The sequence below is a fragment of the Gigantopelta aegis genome, chromosome 6, assembly GCF_016097555.1.
Source record: "Gigantopelta aegis isolate Gae_Host chromosome 6, Gae_host_genome, whole genome shotgun sequence".
NCBI lineage: Eukaryota > Metazoa > Mollusca > Gastropoda > Neomphalida > Peltospiridae > Gigantopelta > Gigantopelta aegis.
This window is the reverse complement of record NC_054704.1, coordinates 41,414,666-41,436,429: the sequence shown is the minus strand read 5'-3', so window position 1 is coordinate 41,436,429 and position 21,764 is coordinate 41,414,666. Positions and strand designations below refer to the sequence as shown.

General features: G+C 34.4%; 1 protein-coding gene across 1 annotated transcript in view; it reads left to right on the top strand.

Moving 5' to 3' along the window:
• The window catches only part of LOC121375112 (otoferlin-like), a 135,845-nt gene extending 118,007 nt beyond the window's left edge, over nt 1–17,838 (top strand). Inside the window, exons 34-35 of the mRNA XM_041502356.1 lie at nt 11,494–11,594; nt 17,625–17,838. Of these exons, the coding sequence (XP_041358290.1) occupies nt 11,494–11,594; nt 17,625–17,805 (282 nt within the window). The 3' untranslated portion in view covers nt 17,806–17,838. The remainder of the gene's footprint in view (nt 1–11,493; nt 11,595–17,624) is intronic.
• Nucleotides 17,839–21,764: the final 3,926 nt, after the last annotated feature.

The window sequence follows — 21,764 nt, the reverse complement described above, 5'->3', positions numbered from 1 at the left end:
ACGAGGACACTGAATGGATACTGAACTTTGTGTATGGTGGTCTTGGGAAACAAACAAGTGTTCTTATGATTAGAGAAACCTGACTCCGAGCCCAAGTTAATAGTCTTGGAGCTATCTCAAGGAAGCAGTGTTGGTGTAGCAAATTGCATAGACCTCGACAACAAGTTCGCCTAATGTCAGATTTCAATTTTCAGCATCAGACGGAAGATTGCAAGGAAATTGTCGAGGTCTTTTCATTATTCTGATTAGGTGGAAGATTTTAAGAAAGTCATTTGTACAAATTGATTCTTCTCATCAAATTACACAACGAGATTTAGTCTGTCTGTTTGGTTGTAAACTTTTGTTTCTGTTTTTTTTTTGGGGGTGGGGGGGAGTTAATGAATGAATGTTTAGTGACACCCCAGGACAAAAATACACATCGGCTATTGGGTGTTTTTTGTTTTTTATGCAAAAGATATAAAATATAAAATATTTATGGCACCAACATTGTTGGTTTTATTTTCCCTTTTTGTAATATTTTTTCCTTTGTCTTTATGCTATATTTAGCATGTACAGTTCGGTGGTTACTAAATCTTATAAATTAACTGTTAGGTATAGAATAGATGCCACAGTTGTTTTGTTAACTTTCGTAACTAAACAGAAGGAATCTTCTGCATGCACCTGTGGTAAATACCATGACATTTGTGGCACCACGCCACTATTTATCATGCCATTATGTGTTGTAGCAGCTTAATGTAGTTTGATTTAGGAAATAGTTCTTCATTAAAAAACAAATATGAAATGCTGAAATGCCTTTACAAATTTTTCTTTGAGGATTACAAGGGAGTTGACCTCTGTTGTATTTAAATAACCCATTAATTTGAAGTTGCTTGTTATTGGAGTACTAAATGTTAACAGCTATATAAATGGTTGACCAGCAAAATGAGGCAATGCTCTGGCATAACTGAACATTTTCGTTATTAACCTATGTTAAAAAACCATTACGGTAGTTATCAAGGGAGAGTCCTTCCTAAAATAGCAGTTACATACATGTAGGTGTACGGGCTCCCAATTGTGTACAGGGGAAGGTTGGCTTTTGCCCGAATAAAACGAAAATGCCTGTATCTGGATAACAACATTTATTCATATTAGCATTACTGCCAAACAGCTATATAGAGTTGCAAACAAATCACTACACATTTTTACCTGGATTACAACTAATTTTAAGGGTTGAATGATGAAAATACACAGTAGAAAGGTCTCAGGTTAGCACATTTTACCTTAATATCTGTATCATTTTTGCCCGATTTTGAGGTTTGGCTCTCTCCCCCCCCCCCCCTCTGTATGTTTATAATCGCATAACCCTCTCAATATTGTCGAATGTTTTACAGAATATATTCTGACATAGAAAATTATTGAAATGCATGCAAAAGTGAATGATGGCATGCAAGCCTTGACGTACCAATTTTAGGCCAATCATTTGCATGATGACGGGGGAAACAAGTCTGTTGAGGGTGATCGGTCCTGTGACTTATGGCATTTAAGGCGAGTGCTCTGCCACTGAGCTACATCCCACGACCAATTTCAGTTGTTAACACTACAATTAAAATCAACAAAAATACATACATGTATGTGCCCACTAATTTACTCTACAAAAATAGCATAAAATGTCATGAAAATCAATACAAAATAATTATGACAATTATGACTGATAAATATGTTACTAAGAGCAGTGACGCCCATTAGTCAATACATGTCACATCTGACACCATTAGGTCGCCAGTTCAGTAACATTAGCACTGTAGTAAGACATTTATTGTATTAAATCTGGTACGTGGTATTAAATAGTGATGTAAGCCGATGGATGACATCAGTCAGTAGTCCGGATTCATTTCAGATCAATGATGACTTGGCATCAATTAGGACATTCACCACATAAGGCCTATATAAATATATATACTCTTAAAAAAAGTAGGGGAACCTGAAATATTAATGTTAATATCAACTATTAGACCGAACATATGTTTTGACCACAGACATCCTAGTAAAGAACATTCTGGTCTGTTTATCAACATACCAAAACACATTCCATAGTTTGCACGTGCATCATGCAGTTGCCTCGTACACGTGCGTGGGGTGTCATTCTCGATTTTAACAATTTCCAGGAAGGTCCATTAATCACTGTGGAACATTATTTCTGTCAATCCTTTTCATTCTGTAGATTATACAGTTGTTATTGTTTTGTTTTTAGTCATTTTTATTGTTTGAATTTGCAATTTACTGATAAAAAAATGTCAACTTTCAAATTTCACTTCTGACCCCAATCATCCTTCAAGATCTTTGGTGGTCATAAAACCTACTGTAATACTGAACTACCGGTTTGTAATGTTTGCCCAATTATAAATTCTTATTAGAGTTCCACTACTTTTTTTGAAGAGTATATATATATATATATATTATAATGTACATAATAGTACATAAAAGTTTGTGTTGCACAAACTATTTAAATATCCATTGTAGTTTAAGTTGTCATTCAGCAATTCATCAAATACAAATTAAAGATGAATTTGGCGAATAAATTTTAGATAGCACATACAACGGCCTTTGATATATCAGTCATGGTGCGCTGGCTAGAGCAAGAAATAGTCCAATATAGTCAACAGTATAGACATATTTAAAATGTATTTAATAAGGAACACTATTACCTATGTATAAATCGGTGATATTCTGTTGAAATAGGTGACTTGGAAAACTTTCAACATGTAATAGCCACATACCCCACAATCAGTCAGTTTAATTATTATACCACTATCTTATTGCAAATTTGGTTAATAAATAGAAAGTAGAAAATAATAAAACCAAAATAATGTGGAATCATTGTCGGTGAATGAATGTACAGAATAACCACACAATTCCAAAACATTAAATTCTAGTAGTTACTATGCAATTTTCATCTAATCAATCTACACAATTCCAAACTACACATGCATTAACCTAAAACACCAATTTGCCCAACCAATTTGTTTTTTTTCACAAGATTTATTCATAAAACATGAACAATCTTCCATCACGAACAAAATGAGCTAATATTTTTCTTTCCCCACACTAAGTATTTCTTTGTCACTTTCTGCGATAATGGCCACAGAGCAATGTCATTATGGGAGATTTATAGAGAAACTCATTTTGTGTGTAGACTTGGATAAGTTATGCTGTTTTTTACTGCAGCTCACTCGAAGCATGGCAGCAATGTGTTTTATCAGGTTAACATGGCGTATCGCACAGATAAGTGCGATGAAGCCGGTACATCATGTCAGAACTCGCTGATTGCCTGTCGCTTTATATTGCTCCTTCATCCATCCACATAACTCACCTGCACCCAACTCTTCTCCTACAGGCACTTAGATCTTGTGGGTTGTACTTTGTTCAGCACCAGGGGCGGGGTCTACCTCTGTCAATAGAGCGCTTTTGACTGAGGTGCTTGTGTCGTAGAATCGAACCACCTCGGTGGAGATAATTCTCTGATTGAATTTTTTCTCATCTCAGCCAGTGCCTCCTATGGCTGGTATATCAAAGGCTGTGGTATGTGCTGTCCTGTCTGTGGGAAAGTGCATATAAAAGATATTTTACCTTAACAGAAAGATACAGGTTTCGTCTATGACCACTGGTAAAAAAATTACCAATGCTTGATATCCAATAGCCAATGATTAATAACTCATTGTGCTCTAGTGGTGTCAATTAACAATTATTTTGTTTATTATATATAAAAAATGTTTACCACCATTCGAATTACAGATAGAAAGAAAACAATGTTTGTTTAATACAAAGAAATATTCGTTCAATGAATATTTATTTGATGATACCTCATCACATTTAAATCTATTTGTTTTAAAGTTTGTTTTCTTTAGTGACACTACTATAGCACAATGATTCATTAATCATCAGCTAAAGCAATAAAATGGTGGTTTTTATTAGATATTTAGTTGATAATCATAAAATTTAAAATTCTATGGGTATAGGTTTACATATCATAAATGGGTATAATTGTGTAATAATACAAACCAATGATTATTGTTTTGGTTTCAAGCTTTGGTTGGTTTTAATTTTTAAATATTAGACTAATGTAGTTAACATGGTGTAAACCAGGTGGGTTGTATTGGGACTGACCTGGAGATGAGTTCAAAGACATTCTCAGTGCCAAGATAAGGTGAAATTTTGATGATCTGCAGGAAGCAATTTGCTTTCTTCTGTCAGTGGGGCTTGTTTAGTTCGAGTTTCTTCTCCAGCTTATCAGCCACTCCCTGTCACTCCACCAGTGAAAGCTGTTTGATGAGGCTGCAAGTCCTTTGTAATCATGTGTTTTTAACCTACTCCCACTGATCGGTTGTAATCATGTGTTTTTAACCTACTCCCACTGATCGGTTGTAATCATGTGTTTTTAACCTACTCCCACTGATCGGTTGTAATCATGTGTTTTTAACCTACTCCCACTGATCGGTTGTAATCATGTGTTTTTAACCTACTCCCACTGATCGGTTGTAATCGTGTGTTTTTCACCTACTCCCACTGATCGGTTGTAATCTTGTGTTTTTGACCCACTCCCACTGATCGGTTGTATTCATGTGTTTTTAACCTACTCCCACTGATCGGTTGTAATCATGTGTTTTTGACCCACTCCCACTGATCGGTTGTAATCATGTGTTTTTAACCTACACCCACTGATCGGTTGTAATCATGTGTTTTTAACCTACTCCCACTGATCGGTTGTAATCATGTGTTTTTAACCTACTCCCACTGATCGGTTGTAATCATGTGTTTTTAACCTACTCCCACTGATCGGTTGTAATCGTGTGTTTTTAACCTACTCCCACTGATCGGTTGTAATCATGTGTTTTTATCCTACTCCCGCTGATCAGTTGTAATCATGTGTTTTTAACCTACTCCCACTGATCGGTTGTAATCATGTGTTTTTAACCTACTCCCACTGATCGGTTGTAATCGTGTGTTTTTGACCCACTCTCATTGATCGGTTGTAATCATGTGTTTTTAACCTACTCCCACTGATCGCCAAGCCCCATGTTACAGCAGTTGTAATCGTGTTTTTTTAACCTACTCCCACTGATCGCCAAGCCCCATGTTACAGCAATTGTAATCGTGTGTTTTTAACCTACTCCCACTGATCGCCAAGCCCCATGTTACAGCAGTTGTAATCGTGTGTTTTTAACCTACTCCCACTGATCGCCAAGCCCCATGTTACAGCAGTTGTAATCGTGTGTTTTTAACCTACTCCCACTGATCGCCAAGCCCCATGTTACAACAGTTGTAATCGTGTGTTTTTAACCTACTCCCACTGATCGCCAAGCCCCATGTTACAGCAGTTGTAATCGTGTGTTTTTAACCTACTCCCACTGATCGCCAAGCCCCATGTTACAGCAGTTGTAATCGTGTGTTTTTAACCAACTCCCACTGATCGCCAAGCCCCATGTTACAGCAGTTGTAATCGTGTGTTTTTAACCAACTCCCACTGATCGCCAAGCCCCATGTTACAGCAGTTGTAATCGTGTGTTTTTAACCAACTCCCACTGATCGCCAAGCCCCATGTTACAGCAGTTCCTCAGAATGCTGTCTGCAGCCTATTGCAGCAGGGTTGGCTAGAACTCCCAGAACCCCACATCCATCCTGAGTAGGAGCTTAAATGTGTTGGAACAGATAATGTTATGGGGGACATTTGTAGATCCTCCCTGGCCACCAGAGGGTGCTGCTGACTAGGGATCATATCTAAAAATGCTTGTAATGGGTCACAGTATATATGTGCCAAGATTCATTCTTTTAACCAAAAGTGCACTATTTTTTGTTAGCCACCCCACTATTAGAGGTTGTTTCTTTTGAAGAAAAAAAAAACTTTGAGAGTGTAGTTTTTTTTCTCTCTTTTCATCAGTAAATTGAGGCTAAGTGCAGGCCATAGGATTTCAAATTTCATGGGAAACACTTCAATTCCAGGCCTTGTGATCGTTATGGGAACCCATTTTAATGCCATTGATTTAAATTATCGCAAAAATCTGTGCAAAGAGACACATTTCAAACACAATATAAAGTTGATTTTTGACATGCCCTTTCCATTATACGCATGATGTTATGAATTTAACAGCTAAATACAAATAATACATAGGCCTACATCATTTCCTCCCATAGTAGAACCACAGGAAATAGTGGGGCCTATTTGATTGCCACCTTCAGTACTCAAGTACATGCATGATGTTGACTTTTGTCTACTTCAGTGACGTAGTCAGAAGGTGAAATATTTTCTATAAAAATAGATTTGAATTTAAATACTATTTCTTAATGTTATCATGATTCAGCTATGTTAAATTTATTTTTCTTACACACCCGTTGGTGAGAACATCATTTGTTATTTTTGATAGCACATACTGTTAACATATATACTTGTGAAAACAATTTAAAGACATACAACTGGCTTGTCCTAAGTGATGACCAGGTCGCCAATGCCATACCATCCAATGAAAAAACAAAAAACATGATCGAAATGGATCACTGTGATGTATAAGTTAACCTGAAAATAAGTTTTAGTTTGAAAAAGCTTTTAAATTTATTTTAAAATAGTTTTTTGGGGATATGTAAGAAATAGAATACTACATTAATTTCTGTTAGAAATCATTTATCTTACAACTCATTGATTAAAAACGTATCCAACTGGCTTTCGCTCGTTAGAAATGTTTTAAAACAACTCGTAATATAATAACCACTGGTGTCACAAACCTCCAGTTACAATAAGCATTAATTAATTAAACTTCTGTTATTATGGGTCAGTTATATTTTTCTATATCTCTGATAACACGAAAACCACATTTGTGACAACCCTGTAGTTACGGTACAACAAATGTTAACTGATTAAACATAATCTATTATTTTTATTATTTTTTATTTATGTATATCACATACTGTATAACAAGAAAACCATGAGTATGAAAAACCTTCAGATATATCAATTATTAATTGATTAAACTCACTAATTAACAAAACTGCAGTTAGTTAATTGATTAAAGTTACTTTGTCATTACGATTCTTTTTTTTATTTATCTGTACCACTAATAACAAGAAAACCGTAGTTGTGACAACCCTGTAGTTACAACAAGTGTTAACTGATTAAACTTACTCCATTATTACGATTCTTTTTTTTATTTATCTGTACCACTAATAACAAAAAAAACGTAGTTGTGACAACCCTGTAGTTACAAGTGTTAACTGATTAAACTTACTCCATTATAATGATTTGTTTTTTATTTATTTATATCACCATTAATAAAAAAAACCTATGGGTGTGACAGGCCTGCAGTTGCAACAAGTGTTAACTGATTAAACTTACTCCATTATTACGATTCTTTTTTTATTTATTTATATCACCATTATTAAGAAACCTATGGGTGTGACAGACCTGCATTTGGAACAAGTGTTAATTGATTAACCTTACTTTATTATTATCTGCTGATGAAAGCTTCCTCTGTCACTTAGCAACTGTATTTATTTTTATGACCGGTTTATCAAAATCTCTCCCTGGTTAAACCCACGTTTGATTGTCAGGTACAGATTTTCATCTGTGTGTTCTACCGACTTTCTGAGATGTTTACAAGCACACACTTCCAGCTTTTTCTCCCAATTTATGAACCAAATGACTTCAGCGCCAATAAAAGTTTTGGATGGTAAAATTTTCAGAGACTAACTGGATCAATGTAGACGAGGCGTGACACACTTTGTGTGATTTATGTCGAAAAAACTCAAAATTGAAAGTTAGGTTGTTTTTTATTTACATCAATAAATTGTGGCTAAGTGGGCCAGTTGTATTTGCTGTAAATCAGCTTATCTCCCCTGTGAAGAGATATCCAAGCAAAGTAACTTGTCAGGTGTAATAAGTGTGAACGGAGCAATGTGCATCACGTTTAATTACCCCGTTACCACACACAGAGTGTTTCAGCTACACAAGTCGCTGACATCTTGTGGGCCTTTCATCTTTTTACAGTTTGCTACTGTGTGCTATTAATTTTCCTCCTTTTTTTGTTTTTTTTAATTTGTATTCTACATGTCACTGATTACCAATATAAAATAAAAAGTGATCCTTTTTAATTAAAGTGACATACCCTATAGTTTGTCCCATCCTTCTACAAACATTATTTTTGTAAATAATTTCAGTTTGGTTTGACTTAAGAAGAAAAGTAAAAGTGTTTTGGAAATAACAAAAACGTACTATTTTTGTGTGCAATTTTGAAAACAATCGGTTCAAAAATAAATAACTTGTAGTAAATTTCATAGTATGAAAAGAGGTGTTCCCTATGGGATGGATTATAGTAGTTTTTAAACATTACAGATTTTTTTTTTACTATTACATTTAAATCAGACATTACTGACATTTTATTGTTTAGAATATCCATGTCTGTACATCCAATGTGTTTCTGGTCATCCTGGTGGTTGTAATGCCACGAAATGCATTTTCGTATTTAGAAAAAAACATAAACATGCTTTTGAGAAGTAATAGTTATGGAAACCAGCTCTGGTCTACTTGTTACGGTATTTCCCAATTTCAGCATCATACTGCTGTTTTACTATATTGTAACTTTATCCAAATGTGTTACCGGTTTGTAGATTAATCAAACTTGGTGTCCATTTTCATGGATTGAAACTAGGGTCTGTGGCTTTAACGGACAGTAGATATTTGCAAAAAAATTCTTTATATATATATATATATATATATATATATATATATATATATATATATATATATATATATATATATATATATATATATATATATATATATATATATATACATACATACATACATACATACATACATACATATGGTACAATTTTTTCATTGTTATTGGTCAAAATGAACTCAAACAATATTTAGAAATCATTTGTGATCAAAATGTTTTAACACAATATGACACTGGCAAAAACTTGACCAAAACCTCTATAGGCCATTAGTTAATTTTGTTGAGTATATTATGGCTTATCTCCCCCTCCAACATAAAATAAATAAATTTTGGTTTAATATTTGGCTATTGTTTTAAACATAGGAAGGAAGGAAATGTTTTTATTTAACAATGCACTTGAACACTTTTATTTACGGTTATATGTTGTCGCACATATGGTTAAGGACCACACAGATTTTGAGAGGAAACTCGCTGTTGCCATTTCATGGGCTACTCTTTGATTAGCAGTAAGGGATCTTTTATATGCACCATCTCACAGACAGGATAGTACATACCATGGCCTTTGTTACACCAGTTGTGGAGCACTGGCTGGAATTCAGAGATAGAGTAGTAAATTGCAACACTTGATTTAGAGAATGTGAGAAGAAAAATGCTGCAAGAGAATAGCACAGCTCTCGATGTCAGTTGTGGAACACTGGTTAGAATGGGAAATAAGTATACTTTAGGCAAGCACTCTGCGACTGAGCTAAATGAGGCTGCATGGCATTGTGTGTGTGGATGGTTGATTAAAACTAATTTGAGTAACACTGGTGACTAAAGAATCAAACTGTAGTAGTGTTGGTGTACAGTGATCCTACTGTCAGTAGCGAGTAGGAATTTCCCACTTAGCTCAGCTGGAAGAGCACATAACTCTTGAACAGAGGGTCCTTGGTTCGAATCCCTTCAGTGGAGGTTGATTTACCTGTTACAAAAAATGTAGTAATCTTGTTATCTACATTTAATACATTGCTTATGTTTAGGGATGAAAGAACCAATTTTGAAATGTTATACTATTTTCTACATCACAGATGCTGCAATGATAAACTTGCATGTATCCCTCACAGCGTGTGTGTTTTTTTAAATATAATATTTTGGTATATTTATCCTTTAAAAGATGAACCTGGTTCTTTTATGACGTATTGTATTTTCTGACCTGAATATTATGTAATATGTAACAAGACACACCTCCTCTGAGATTTGTGTTGTCTCTGCCGCTGATGCCCCTCTGCACATATGTCTGTGTTGTGCAACACAACACTGCCAACCTATATCCAGGGGGCGCTGCATAAACAAATGATCAAGTGTTTTGAAGAACCAGACACTTACCACTCAAAAGAAGGACCCCCCAAATAATAAACTCTTATTCCATGATTTCTCTGTGAAAACAAACATGGCGATTTCTCTCAATGGGTCAGTGTCTGGTTGATGGCATTCTTTGAACATTCTGTTGTAGAATTTTAAGTTCCTTCAGTTAAAGTCAAAGGGAAGGAATATTTGTTCAATGATATCTCAGGACATTTTAAACTATGGCTATTTGGTGTCTAATATATTGTTATTTTAACATTTGGTTGAGAGAGAGAGAGAGAGACAGAGAGACAGAGAGAGAGACACACAGAAAGACACAGATAGAGAGAGAGAGAGAAAGAGAGACAGAGAGAGAGACGCAGAGAGAGAGAGACAGACAGACAGACAGACAGACAGAGGGAGAGAGGGAGACACAGAGAGAGAGAGAAAGAGACACAGAGAGAGAGAGAGAGAGAGAGAGAGAGAGAGAGAGAAAGAGACACACAGAGAGAGAGAGAGAGAGAGAGAGAGAGAGAGAAAGAAAGAGAGACACACAGAGAGAGGGGGTGCAGGCAGGTGGACGGATGGATATTTAGCCCATGCTTACAAACTGTTAATGGATGAACTGATGGATGAATGGACTAAAGGAGGGAACAGTGCTTGACTTTCTTGCAAAACTGTAAAGACGAGTCTTCAGGCTGTCACACATGTAAAGTCTGAACCTTACAAATGTTTAACATTTGGACAGTTTGCTAAAGTCTCAATTTAATATTTACACACACAGGCGCAAAATCCATCTATATTATTAAAAAAAAACCTGATGGGTGTTGCTCAGAAGTGTGTCAGAAGGGGTGGGGGGGGGGTCGGAGGTCAAAACCAACTATGCTCAAGCACATTTTCAGGGTTGTTTTGTCTTTTCCATGGTAGCATGTTTCAACCCCTTAGAACCTTCACTGATCTCAGTCTAGAACCCAACATAAATTCCTGCGCATTCACAAGTGTATATAAAACATCCGCTCTTGCAAATGTATGTTTGATTCTCAGTTAGATATTGGGGCGAGACGTAGCCCAGTGGTAAAGCGCTCGCTTGATACATGGTTGGTTTGGGATCAATCCTCATTAGTGGACCCATTGAGCTTTTTCTCACTCCAGCCAGTGCACCATGACTGGTATAACAAAGGTCGTGGTATGTGCTATCCTGTCTATGGGATTGTGCATATAAAAGATCCCTTGCTGCTAATCGGAAAGACTAGCCCATGAAGTGGCAACAGCGGGTTTCCGTCCTCAATATCTGTGTGGTCCTTAACCATATGTCCGACGCCATATAACCGTAAATAAACAGTGTTGAGTGTCGTTAAATAAAACATTTCCTTCCTTCAATTAGATATTATTGTATGATTTACTAAGTTACAGACACTCATCTTTCCATTTAGTATTAGTGATAATTATAATGTTAATGTTGTAGGGCAAGGTGGAAGCTGAGTTGCACCTGATGACGTTTGAAGAGGCGGAAAAACATGCGGCCGGATTAGGACGCAACGAACCCGATCCACTCGAAAAACCAAAGTAAGTGACACATGATTTTAGGTTGTTTTTGGCTTGTCAGTGACAAAAGTCAGGTAAGATGTGAGATATGGAGATGAAGAACCTTACAGAGTTTTATGGAATTTCAGATTTTATTGCTGCCAGAGAACTAGTTCTATCTACCCTTGTAAAGAACAAAAGCAGGAAACTCACTTTTCAAGACCATGCAAAGTTTTTAGGGTTCTTTGTACATTGTCATTTTCAGTTTTGAATAAAGTTTTTTTTTTTTGTTAGCTGAAAATGATGAATTTCTTTTAAAATCTGTTACATTTTTTGTCCTGGTTTTGTTGTTGTAATTATAAACATGTTATTGCAACCAAATTAGTCACTATGTTAATGGTTATGTAATAAATGTTACAGAAGGTGAGATACAGATTCTACTTTTCTGATGTCCCGGAGGCGGAACATAGACCAGTAGTAAAATCTCACTTGATCTAGGATCGATCACTGTCAGTGGGCCCATTGGACTATTTCCTGTTCCAGTCAGTACACCATGACTGGTATATCAAAGGCTGTGGTATGTGGTATCCTGTCTATCAGATGGTGCATATAAAAGATCCCTTGCTACTAAAGGAAAATGTAGCGGGTTTCCTCTCTATGACTATGTCAAAATTGCCAAATGTTTGACATCCAATAGCTGATAATTAATTAATAAATCAATATGCTCTAGTGGTGTCGTTAAACATAACAAACCTTTTTTTCTGATGTCCAAAATACTCATGGTACCAGATTTTTGTGTGTTTTAAAAACTCTCAAACTGATATTTCAGCTAAACTTCTTAAAACAATCTATGAGTAAAGAACATTACTAGTGACTAAAACAATAGTCAATGGTCGACAGAGAACACACATGGCATAGCAGTGTACTTGTTTTCAAAAATCAATGGCAAATTTACTGTTATTCACAAATAAAAAGCTATTCATTTGAGTACTCATTTTTTTCAAAGCTATGCTGTTTTGTAGACAAAAATTCAGATAAGATACTTATGAAAATTAATCTTTTCTTTTCTAAAAGAAAACCATATGAGGTGTTTCTTCAATTTTGATTTTATGTCTTTACATAGCATAAAATAACTTTGGTAGTGCAGTAAGAGAGAGAGAGAGAGAGAGATAGAGAGAGCGAGAGAGCGAGAGAGTGAGTGAGTGAGTGAGTGAGTGAGTGAGTGTGAGTGAGTGAGTGAGTAACATAGGGGGGCCAACTTTATTAAATACATGTATAAACACCATCATTTAAGAAAAACAGGCTTCATACATTTGACCCAGGAGCTTCTCCAGCTGGGGCGGGATATAGCCCAGTGGTACAGCGCACACTCGATGCGCGGTCGGTGTGAGATCCATCCCCGTCGGTGGCCCCATTGCACTATTTCTCGTTCCAGCCAGTGCACCACGACTCGTATATCAAAGGCCATGGTATGTACTACCCTGTCTGTGGGATGGTGCATATAAAAGATACTTTGTTGTTAATTGAAAGTGGCGACAGCGGGTTTCCTCTCTTAATATCTGTATGGTCCTTAACCATATGTCTGATGCCATATAACTGTAAATAAAATGTGTTGAGTGTGTCGTTAAATAAAACATTTCTTTCTTTCTTTCTTTCTTCTCTAGCTAAACAACACAATGCACTCTGGTTCCCAGTAGATACAACCCAGGATTTACTGTAGAACACAAAATATTAGGATATTTCTGAAAATGAACTGACTGACAAAAAATATAACCCATTGTAGCTTCCTTTTGGATACAAATGCCACAAAATGTTTTTGTTTTTTATTCCTAACATAATAGGTCTTGTAATACCAAACCAGAATCATATAATATTAAAAAACATTAAAAAAACAACAACAAAAAACTCCACGTCTTTGTACTGAAACATATTGTAAGCACATATGTTTTAAGAGTGTCACACTCATTAAGTTCCTTACATACTTCATGACAGAATCTGTAAAGATGGCTTTTTCTCTTTTTTTCTCCCTCTTTTAAGACAAAAAATGTGAAAGGCTGACAGTTTGAAACAAGTGTTTGATAAATATGCCACAGTTGCCAGGAACGTTGGAATCCTCACAACTCTGTTACATGACAAATGGTTTTGCCAGCAGAATGGGAGGGGCACACTACAAGGCTGTTGAAAAAACCTCCACATTTAGCAGAAAGAAAAAAAACCTGGACTTTGATTAATGTTTTAAAGGTTAAAAGGTGGTACCACAGAATATCTACAAATATAGATCACCATCAGATTTTCTATTGTTTGAGGCCCAAATGGGGTTATGAAAATGATAGTGAAAATTTATGAATAAAATAATTGCCTACTTATGTTGTTTTATAAGTTTTTTTAAAGTTAAATCAGTTGACATAAATATTATGGCCAGATGAAACAACATTTTATGACAAGTCCTGTCACAAGCTGATCTCACTAATGTATGTAATTTTTAACTTTTTTAACTTTGACCTGATGAAATGTTATTTGGTATACTACTACCTATCTTTCTGTAATTCAGCATATGCTGAATCAAAACATAAAACAGCAAAATTGTTGCTGTGTTAAAAAATCCTATCTACATGTATATCTAAGATTGAATTCAGATGAAATGTTTTTATTATAAGTTTATTTAAAATTAGCATCAAATGGGACAAATATCAGAAGAGCCTCTATATCCAGAAATTCTATCAATGTCTAAAACAGAGTCCAGAAGAAACTTATATAACAGCAAAAGGGACTTCTTAATTTACTAACCTCAAAAGAACATCTTTTAACAATTTGCTATGGGATTAAAGAACAATATTTTTTTTAAATGTAACTGGGCCGCTTTCTGCATTTCACTACTGTAACATCCTGAATATGAGATTTTAGATAACATCAAAAGGGGTCTTATTCTTAATTTACTAACCTCAAAAGAGCCTTTTTTAACAATTGTCTATGGGATTAAGGAACAATATTTTTATGAACTTTAACTGGGCCTCTTCCTGCATTTCACCAACATCCTGAATAAAGTTGTAGGATTAACAGCACAACTATTTTAACCCAAACTGGGCCCGTCACTGCCGTTGACCTAAGTGCTGGATAAAGGTATGGGATTAAGGGGATCTTCTGAGTGGGACAGTCTGTCATAGATTCCGTTTCAAATTATTTTATGCATTTATTCATTGACAATAGACAAGTAAATCCTTTTAATAACCATGACAGTGTCCATTAATCTACTGCCGCTGGTTCGGTGTGGAGGGAAATAATGGGCGAGTAATTCCCTGATGTTAAAAGATTCCTGTCGTACTATTAAACATTATAATCTCAGTGAATTTGGATTTTTCACACCTGAGCTTTTCCATTATGGCATCCCCAACTCAGGCAATGAGATATTTCGTCATCATTACTCACAGTGTCATAAATGATTACCACGTAAACGTTCCTCAGCAGTGATCCAGGTGAAAATAAAAAGTGTGTAAATCTAGCAGTGAACCAGTTAAATAAAATGTTAATGTAGTAAGGGTAACTCAGTTAGTAATGTTGGCCTTAAGGCCACTGACTTGACCACTACATCCATGAGGGAAAAACAAAACAGCCCAAAAAAAGCACATACTGGTACAAAAAATAAAGTACAAAAACTCAGCATAGTAAAATTTCTGAAAAAAAATCATTTCTTGGTTCACATTTTAACAGTTTACTTAGTAATACATTTTTTATTATTAAACTAAATGTGTATTGTGACTATTTGTATAAATATATAGGTTTTTAAAACTTTATGTAGCTTATAGATAATGTTTCAAGATTAATTACAGCACCTACACATTAATTATTATTATTATTATTATTATTATTATTATTATTATTATTATACATTTTAATTCAAATGAAAAATAATGGGCATGATGATGTTGAATACTATAAAGTATTTTATTGTTCTTATTTTGTTTTTTAAAATCACATGTTTTTCATTTAATCCTTAAAGATCAATATCATATTATTATGAAGCATAAACATAAAATAAAGTAAAATTAGTGCTTTTTTATCATATTTTTTTTTTCAAATTACAAAATTTATTTTAAAAAACACCTTTCATGTCATAAAAGACAGTTTAAAAACACACAGCTATGTCAATTTCTGGTTTGTAATTAAAAAAAATTGGCAGTACACATGAAAAATGTATTTGTTGTACCTTTGTAATTAAAAAAAAAAATTCATATAGAAGAATATTAATATCTGATGTCAGGCAAATGTTTTCTGTCTCATTACATTTTTATTTTTTGTTTTTAATCCATTATTATTATTTCATAATGAAAAATTTATTTTAGTTTTGATTAGAAACATATTTTTTGCTTATAAACAGTGTGGGTTTTTTTTTCTTTATCCATTTATATGCAATAAAAATATTTATTTTTTAAGAAATATTTTAATCCACTAAATATGTACTATTTTCAGTCACACAGATAAAGAGTAGCCATTTTGTTTAAGTTGCCAGAGATATCTGAGCACAAGTATTTCATTCCATCAACACTCATATTGCTTGTTATTTTATAATATACTATTTTCAGTTTATTCCTTAAGTATTGATTCTGATAAAGATTATAAGGTACAAAAAAGCATATTCACTTGATGTTGTGATTGAAGCAGTCTCCCAAACAGAAGTTTGTTTTGTTTAACGACACCACTAGAGCACATTGATTTATTAATCATCGGCTATTGAATGTTAAACATTATAGTCATTATTTTGACACAATCATAGAGATGAAATCCACTATATTTTTCCATTAGTAGCAAGGGATCTTTTATATGCACCATCCCACAGAAAGGATAGAACATACCACAACCTTTGATATACCAGTTGTGGTGCACTCGCTAGACTGAGAAATAGCCTAATAGGCTCATGGACGGGGATCGATCCTAGACCGACAGCACATCAAGCAAGCATTTTCCCACTGGGCTACGTCCCGCCCTTTTCTCACAAACAGTGGTGTAGTATACCAAAGGCTATGGGTGCAGATTCCAGCTTAGATGTGTAAAATTTACAAATATAGAGACGCAGGCAGAAATCTTTTCCAAATTTTGGAGTTGGCCATAAGGCATACTGATGCTAGTATACCTTGGCAGTAAAACAATAGAGTTTTCATCAAAATGTGATCTATGCCTATTGAGCAGGATCTTAAAACTGCGTTGTGTGATACCGGTATATGCTATGTCATGTTGCAGTAAAATCATGTTTTTCTCAAAAGGACATAAATGGATATATCACATTTTGGAAATGAACTCTTCATATTTTATTAGCCCCCAACTAGACCAACAAGAGGAGACTATAGATTTTGTCTCTGTTCTGTGTGTCCATCCGACTGTCTATCTGTCTGTCTGTCCCACATATAGTTTTCCAGACTTTTTGTTTTGCAATGTCTTAAGATACTGAGCTGAAATTTTTTATATAACTTTATCAATCACAGTTACAGATCATGTTTGACTTTCATGGTGAATGACCTATTTTTGACGGAGTTATAGCCCTTGAACTTAGGAGCTTCGAAAAAAAAACCTTGTCTTCTTGACTTTTTAGTTTACAGTGCCTCAAGATATTGGGCTGAATTTGTATATAACTTTATCATGTACTGCTACACATCAAGTTTGACTTTCTTGTTATGGCTCTATAACTTAGGCGATACAAAGATTTGTTGGGTTTGGTTGTGGACATGTAATGCTTTAGTATTACCATTACTCTCAGAATGCTTGTTTTAATATATAAATATATACTCAACAACGAAAGTTTAGCAAATATCTTTTATGACGTCTAAATTTGCCATGGTTAAATGAACTTAAAAGAAAACTAGGTCCTCCTGTTGTGTTAAGGCAAAGGTTGTTGAGTTTATGTTGTTTGTAAATGCTAAACATTTCAGATGTGAATACTAATTAATAAAATTAGGTTAATTTTTAAATGTTATGCCATTTCTTTTAACATTAGCTAAACTTTCCTTGTTGAGCATATAATGATATTAAGAAAGTTGCTCAGAGATGACCTGTATTTTAATTCTTTCTGTTTTCTTCCAGCCGACCGGACTCTTCATTCATGTGGTTCATGAACCCATGGAAGTCGATCCGCTACATCCTGTGGCACAACTACAAGTGGGTGATTGTCAAGATCCTCATCGTGTTGCTACTCGCTGCACTGCTCGCTCTCTTCTTCTACTCAATGCCGGGATACACAGTCAAGAAACTCTTTGGAGCTTAGCTCGCTCACTCTGCAATGGTGGTCATGACAAAAGACCCAACCAGATGTGTATGGTCAAACCTAGATGTTAAAAAAAACATCCATTGGAGTCAAAGAGCATGGCTTTTATTTAAAGGTGGTCTTTGTAGAGAGGTCAAAGACATGTGCAGTAGGGATGAATAAAGTGTTGTATAGAGATAAAGAGGTTGTAATACAGGGTGTCTTTTGTAGCAGGTTTTGACTGAAATAGTAGTAGACTTCAGTTATCAAACACCATTAAAGACCATTAGACAGGAAGGACAAAGCTAAAAACAAAGGTCCTATGTATTCTCTTTGATTGTGTTGTTCAATAGCATTAGTCCTATGTATTCTCTTTGATTGTGTTGTTCAATAGCATTAGTCCTATGTGGAAATTCCTAAAAATTACACACACATAGTATAATAATGTTTTAGACTGCACAGAATACACGTTTTCCATCTTGAACACATGTGCCAATGCTAATCACAAGTTGTTCCAATGGCAGGCATGCTTCGATCATAGCAGCTTTATTTGATTAGTATGTTAAATATGCTAATTTACTTTGAACTTGGAAAAAGACTTTATGTAGCATCAATAATACATTATGAAGCTGCATATTATAACTAGAAGGATTTTTTTAAATGTTAAAGAATTTTTTCTTAATTTATCATTTAGGAATTAGCTTACACAGACCTCCATAGTGGACCTTTGTGATGTGTGCGATTTCATCTAGTTGGTGAAAAGCAATCAGTTTTGTTCATCAGTTGCCAAATATTTTATTTTGGATTTTCAAAATCCATAGTTTTTGTAGATTCAGGTTTTTAAAAATAATTTTATGAAGATGAAATAAAGAGAATAAATAATCACAAAATTCAAACTGTGAATTTTAAATAAGAAAACTTCCCAATTAATTAAACAACAATATACAGTATTAGTAAATTCATATTTTCCCATATTTGTAATACTGAAATTGTTTATGATGTTTTACTTAAACTCCCCATCTATGTTGTTATGTAAGTTCCCAGTTTTACTCTTATAAATCAATAGTTTTAATGTTTACATAATATCAGGAGACAAATATGCTAATCAAACTGTGCAATAAAATTAATGTACTGTTATTTATCTTTATGATGTATGATTCTATATCTTGTGTATAGTTTGTGTATAGTGTATATAGTCTGAAATAGAATCATGTATATATAACAAAGCCAGATGATCAGCAACGGGTTGTATATGGAAGTAGTTCATAAATAAAGACTTCAGAATGATCATGGTTGAGAGAAAGTACACTTTAAGTATGGTAAGAATGGTATATGTAGATTTTATATCCATGTACTGGAAAACAAAAACAACTGTAGAAGAATTTGAACTTTGGAAATACCTCCAGACTGGACCCTCCATTAAAGGCGCAGACCCTAGTTTTAACCCATAGAAAATGAACACTAAGTTTAATTAATTTACAAACCTGTAACTCATTTGGATAAAGTTACAATAGAGTGAAAGAAGAGTCAATGACGTTAAATTAATGGGAAATATCCTTAAAAATAAACCGCTACTTCTCAGATGCATGTCCATTTTTAAAAATATAAATACATTTGTTAGTATTAGATACACCAGGATGACCAGAAACACATCAGTTATACGGAAATGGATAATCTAAAGAATAAAATATAAGTAATTTTTATTTCAGTGATCATAAATGGCTTTAATAGTGAAAAATATGCTGTAGTGTTTAAAAACTAGGGTCTGTCCCTTTAATGAGAATTCCCTCAAAACTGGATATTTTTACAATCCCATTTTAATTAAATATCCATATAGAACAGAACCTCTCTAAATTGGATTTTTCTTAAAACCAGCCTTTTTATTTCATTGTGTGGGTATATATAATTTAGAATAATCTTTTTTTACCCCCACCCCACCCCTCCCTAGTAGAACACCACAACACCTCCCATGCTAACTGATTGCTTTAGGCAATTGCAGGAGTTGGAATAGGAGAAGTTAGAATAGGAGGTGTTGTGGTGTTTTACTAGGAGAAGTTAGAATGGGAGGTGTTGTGGTGTTTTACTAGGGAGTGGGGGTAAAAAAAACTTTTTATTCTAAATTGTATATTATTATTATTATTATTATTATGACTGCAATTTGAAAAGGTGCTCATTCTTTCAGTTAATAAATTTCTACAAAATATATGTGCAAACTTTATAGTGGAGATGAAAGACATGTCTTTGAAGTGGACCGTATGTTATTTGTACAGATGCAGATGGTAGAGGTAATGTTTTGAACTGTACCGGTGTATTGTAAAAGGAGATTTAAAGAATTAAATGTTTAGAAGTGTATATAGTAAGTTGGTACGGCAAAATGTGTAGATCTATACCACATTCTATACTGGGGTGGGGGCAGAGTTAGCACTCTGAAATGTATATAAAAGGGGGTGGGGTGGGGGTGGTCGACAGGTAGGCTGAACTGTTTAAAATTGTACATTGTACAAGGAGAGTTATTATAAAATGGTGAGGTGTTTAGAAGTGTGCAGATCGGACAATGTAACCTTGGCATGGAATTGTATCATTGTACAGAAAATGGCACAGAAAATTGCTCAGTATGTAAATAAAATGTACAGATGGGGAATTGTCACTGGGACCGGGTTTGAGAAGTATATTGTACAGTCAAAATATTTACAAAGAGGCCAGAAAATGTACAGTCATTATTTGATGGTGATAAAGTAAGATACTGTACATTGAGAGAAAGTATATTACATGTATATTTGTCAGTGATTACAAATATTGTACATTAAAAGAATTAATACAGGAGGTATAATTATTAGAATATTTTCGAATGTCATACATTTTACCTCCTGTTTAATAAGTTGGCAAATGGGAGAGGGTGGGGGGCTCAGTTATAATATGGTATGTTTTATTTTCTGCTTTGTTTTTAATGGTTTTATAACCATAAAAAAAGAGAAAATAATTGTGGATTCATTTTGTAATTATAAAACAATTAAAAAAAAGTTTGTACGTATGCTTAACTTGTTCTGGTTCTGTAAAAAAGAATTCTTTATAATATAATCAAAAGATGTATCATGCAATTAAGTTAAGTTTTCTTTGAAGTAATGTGTATTTTAGTCATTATATAAAATCTTTGTCACTATTTTAATTTTTATGTGCTACATGTATATTTAAAGTCAGATAGATACATGTTATTTAATTAATTCTCCACACACAACTGACATGAGATGGTGAAAGTAAATATCACATATGCTCTAATTTGTTTGGGGGAAATTAAGATAATTAAGAAATTAAAATTGACTGGACTATCAATGTTATTGTTGTTTTGGTTCTACTGTAGAGACATGTTATCAATGTTATTGTTGTTTTGGTTCTACTGTAGAGACATGTTACTACATAACATGTAATGCTATCAACAGTTTATGCATTAGTGTTTTCTAACATTGATCTCATTCTAAGATATATTGTATGTTCAACCACACAGTCTGACTATGATAAAGGTGATGTCACACAATATGAATAACTCATATTAGAATAGCTGTCTTGTCACAATTGGCTGTTCTCAACCGGCCTTGGTGGCATCATGGTTAAGGCTGGTGGGTACAGGGTTTGCAGCCCGGTACCGGCTCCCACCCAAAGCGAGTTTTAATGACTCAGTGGGTAGGTGTAAGACCACTACCCCTCTTCTCTCTCACTAACCACTAACAATTAACAACCAACCCACTGTCCTGGACAGACAGCCAAGATAGCTGAGGTGTGTGCTTAGGACAGTGTGCTTGAACCTTAATAGGATAAAAGCACAAAAATAATTTGAAATGAATAAAATTAAAAAGGCTATTCTCATACGAAACACTCATATCATGTGGTGATGCCTTAATGGTGATACCACATTATAATTTGAACTCAGTCTTTAAGTGGTATGTATTCAGTTAAACTGTTTAGTTATTCATTGGTGTAAGCAT